Source organism: Echinops telfairi, unplaced genomic scaffold (assembly GCF_000313985.2).
Source record: "Echinops telfairi isolate 266 unplaced genomic scaffold, ASM31398v2 ScPeMD7_36;HRSCAF=134, whole genome shotgun sequence".
NCBI lineage: Eukaryota > Metazoa > Chordata > Mammalia > Afrosoricida > Tenrecidae > Echinops > Echinops telfairi.
Window position 1 is genome coordinate 368,817 of NW_022103934.1, and position 4,346 is coordinate 373,162.

The 4,346-nt window shown below is 53.5% G+C and overlaps 1 protein-coding gene across 2 annotated transcripts in view; it reads left to right on the plus strand.

Moving 5' to 3' along the window:
- Nucleotides 1–4,346, plus strand: part of ELOF1 (elongation factor 1) — a 6,996-nt gene extending 2,650 nt beyond the window's left edge. For both annotated transcript variants that reach the window (XM_004716783.2, XM_045290349.1), the window contains exons 2-4: nt 3,140–3,273; nt 3,466–3,536; nt 3,756–4,346. In XM_004716783.2, the coding sequence (XP_004716840.1) occupies nt 3,158–3,273; nt 3,466–3,536; nt 3,756–3,820 (252 nt within the window). In that variant the 5' untranslated portion in view covers nt 3,140–3,157 and the 3' untranslated portion in view covers nt 3,821–4,346. The remainder of the gene's footprint in view (nt 1–3,139; nt 3,274–3,465; nt 3,537–3,755) is intronic.

Below are 4,346 nucleotides of genomic sequence, written 5' to 3' on the forward strand. Positions count from 1 at the left end.
TCTCCCTGAGCTGTAGCTTCAGTGCTGTCCTCTGAAGTAAATTCTTCTGGAGGGAGGGGCGGCTGTCCATGTAGTTGGAGCTGGGACCAGCCCCTACAGTCTGGGTTCTAGCTGCTGCTTCCCGCCCCAATGGCATCTCTCCATGACTCACTTCAGCCGTATATTGTTTTCTTTTTCTAGAAAAGGCTTACTCTGCCGTTGGGTTTTGATACTTGCCATTCCCTCTGCCTGGGCTGCCTTGTCCCCTCATCCAGACCCAGCTTAAAGGACATAGGGGTGCCCCTCCCTCATCACCGTCATCTGGAATAACCTCCCTTCAGAAGCATTCATTTAGCCCTGTTTCCCTGACCACTTAAAACTTAACACTCCCAAACCCAAACCAGCTTATTCCAACCCATAATGACGCTACAAGGGGGTCTTTATGGCAGCAGCCCACCTCATCTCTCTTGGTAACGCTTCCTAGGTTTGAACAGCCCACCCTGCAGTGACTCACCCATTGTTTATCCCACAGCATCACCAGGGCTCCCTTTTAACCTCAACACTTACCAGTCGTTGAAATCATTCACATTACTAGTTTGCTGCTTAAGTATCCGTCTTTCTCCGCCAGCACTTCAGTGCGTAGCACAAGAGTGAGACTCCTTCCCTGCCTTGTTCATGGCAGCATGGCTACAGTTTAGAATAGGCAAGCTCTGCCACTGGTTCATTCTTTTGTTATTTATTGAGTGTTAGTTCTGTGCCCGGAGCCGTTCCAAGCTCTGATTGAAAAAGCAGAGCCCCCAGGGCCCTGCTCTCCTGGGATCTACATGGAGAGGATGCTGGCAGGGGACAGAGATGGAAGGAGACCAGTGGAGAGGCCACTGTGATGATAGGAGCCAGCGGCGACTGTGAATGACTCCGTCAGCCCAGGGGGTGAGAAGTAGTCAGATCCGAGCTGCGTTCATCAGCAGCAGGGTAAGACAAGAGATGCCAACCTCTCGTGCCATCCCATCGATTCTGTCTCATAGCGACCCTCGAAGGACAAGGCAGGACTGCCCTGTGGGTTTCTGAGCCAGTAACCCTTTGTGGGAGTAGAAAGCGTCTAGCTTTCTCCCGAGCAGTGGCTGGCGGTTTCAGACTGCTGACCTTGCAGTTCTCAGCCCAGTTCGTAACCACTCACCACCAGTGCTCCATGCTCAGAAGTATAGGAAGGGAAAAAAAAATGAGGACAAGTCCAGTTTGGGGTCTGAGTGCCTAGGATGATGGAGTTGCCATCACCCGAGATGGGGAAGACTTTGGGAGAGCAGGTTGAGTTGACACAAGGAACCTTGCTTCAAACCAGAGGGTCCATAAAGATTGACAGCCTTGGCAACCATATAGGGCAACTCGACTGTCCGTTAGGGTCACCATGAGTTAGAATTGAGTTGACAGCAGGAGGTGTATTGATTTAGGTTTGGGACGTATTACAATGAAGCCTTCGTTAGACATTAAACAGAGCCCTCCATGTCAGGCCCTGGAGGTTGTGCCCCCAGGCCTGCTTCTCAATCCAGTATGTGGGGAAGACGTGGCAGGGATGGAAAGAAATGGAGGTGGGGAGTGCGTGGTCCTGAGGGCTGCAGCGGTTAAGCCAGAGAAAGGGCCAAGTGTAAGCGGTTTTCTGAGCAGCAGCGGCAGGGAGCAAGGGCTGCCTCTTAAGGAGGACTCCCTGTTGGGGTCAGCAGCCCGGTGACCTTAGCGAGTGGGCAGGGAGGAATGGAGAGAGAGGAAAAGGAGCAGATGGGAGTACAGCAAGCCCAATATTAGAAAAGCAGGCAGAGAAGCAGTGTGGGAGTGGGAATAGGCTGAAGAGTTTGGGTGACTGGTTGTTTTTTATGATGGAAGAGGATAACAGTATATTTGGTAATAATCCAATAGAGTATTGGATGTTGCAAGAGAGAGAGGAGATGGGATCCGCGGCACAAGTTAGCAAATTGCCCTTGAAGGGAGCCTAGACATTCTTCCATAGCAAAAGAAGGCCCCAAGTGGTTGGTCTTGGGGACCTGTGGAATCTCTCTTCTATGTAGTAGGTTTTGAGGGTGGGAAGTGAGAGGCTTCTCCTTTGTTGTTCTTTAGTAGAGCTTTGTTTATCCTGGGTCTCCTTTTCCATATAAAGTTAGTGATCCGTTTTTCCATCTCGTTAAAGAATGATGCTGGAATCTGGATCGGGACTATCATCTTTATAGAATACTGTAGGTAGTATTTGACATTTTCACAATGTGAAATCCTATCCGTGAACATGGAATATTCTTCCATGTGTGTTGGTCTCTTAGTTACTTGTCCGGGTGTTCTGTAGTTTTCTTTGTGGGAGTGCTTTGTTTCTCTGGTTAGGTCTATTAGTGGATATTCCATCTTCTGGGTGGCTACTGTAAATGGCGTTTTGTTTCTTGATTCTCTTCTGCTCTCTGCATTCTCAGTGACCTGGAAGCATCCTCAGTAAAAAGGAGCGGGTGTTCTATAAGGCGCGATCAAGCAATATGAATGAAACGCTGGTCTTTTTTCTTCTAGAACCAGCACTAGGCTGGCTGGGAGTGGATCGGTGGGTTTCCGAGACTGTAAAGCTTTACCGGAGCAGGCAGCCTCATCTTTCTCCCACCAGCCAGCTGGTGGGTCTGGTGCACTGACAATATCTAACCCACAACACCACTTAAGAACAGGCTGAATAACAGCCTCAGCTCCTGGACACTGAGGCTCTGTCTAGCCCTGCACTCCTAGCCATTCAGAGCCACTCACTCATTCAGTGGCCTCCTGGTGTAGATGCAGCAGCAGGTGGGACAGACCTACACCTTTGTTCATGTCCCCTTCACAAGCCCCTCTAAGATAACATGCAGTCTCGTGTCTGTTTTATAGATGAGAAAGTTGAGGCACAGACAGCTTAAGGTACTTGCCCAGGGTCACAGAATAAGGGCAAGGGGGTGGGGGCACGGGGTAGGCTAGAACTTTGCAGCTTCTCCTTCCCTAGTGCGCTGTGATTGTCCGCCTCCCTGAGGACTAGCCGCTGGTCCCTCAGGCTCAGGGACCATCAGGGCCACTGTCAGGCCTCCCCCCTTCCCAGCCTCCTTCCAGAGCTTCAAGGCTGGGGCTACTGTGAGAATCACTCCCACAGATCGGTGACTCCTTCCCACAGGTCCACCTTCCAGGAGTCATGGGCCGCAGAAAGTCAAAACGGAAGCCGCCTCCCAAGAAGAAGATGACAGGCACCCTAGAGACCCAGTTCACCTGCCCCTTCTGCAACCACGAGAAGTCCTGTGACGTGAAAATGTGAGTGGTCAACGGCACAGAGCACCTGGGCCTCCCGTTGGTCAGGAAGTAGCCTTCCCCGGGCTCCAGGCTGTTTGCCATCTGGGGACCGAGTGACCCTGTGGCCCCAGTGGGAGTGGGTGGGAAGGGCTAGGGGTGGTCATCAGACACAGGGCTCTTTGCTCACCCAGTTTTCACCTCCTCCCCTTGCAGGGACCGTGCCCGCAACACCGGAGTCATCTCCTGTACTGTGTGCCTCGAGGAATTCCAGACTCCTATCACCTGTATCCTTGGAAACCAGTCCTCAGGGCGCAGAGTGGGGAGGGGGCGCAAGGGGGGTGCCCACACAGGGCAGCCCGGTCCAGGGCACACTGGATTCCCATGCCAAGTCCGCCCATGGGCATCCTCCTCCCCTATGACCCCTGAGGGGTGGGGGTTGGGCTAACAGAGTGGGTGGGCAGCTAGTCCAATGCCATCAGATGCCCTTGACCTCAGTCACTCAGATCTCTCAGAGCCGGTGGATGTTTATAGCGACTGGATAGATGCCTGTGAGGCAGCCAACCAATAACAGCACAGAGGACCCGCCCCTCATGCCCACCCACTGGGTGCCAAACCAGAGACATTCCAGGGGTCCAGGGTGTGGGTCCAGAGTCATCCCACCAGCCCCCTATGGATGCGGGCATGGGTGTGGGTGTCCATGAGTGTGGGAGTGAGTGAGTGAGTGAGTGTGTGTGTGTGTGTGTGTGTGTCAGTCAGGATGGGGTTGTGTGGTTGCTGAGGTTAAGGGACTTAACTGGCCACACTGGCCTCAAACACCTTTGTCTGGCTCCCTACTCCCCAACCCTGGGCCTCCCTGCCTGTGGGAGCTGGGGGCCCTTTTGGGCAGGCTCCTTGCTGACATCCCCAGGGAGGCACAGCAAGCCCAGCAGAAGCTACAGCAGGGCCCACCACAGCCTCCTTGCCCAGCTCCCCAGCCCGCTTTAACTGGACTTCCCACCCGCTTGCAATGCCTGTGGCCCACCGGGGAGGGAGGGGCAGGACGGCAGGGAACAGCTAGAAGTGATCAGCCCTGAAATAAAGCAGTCAGTGCCAGA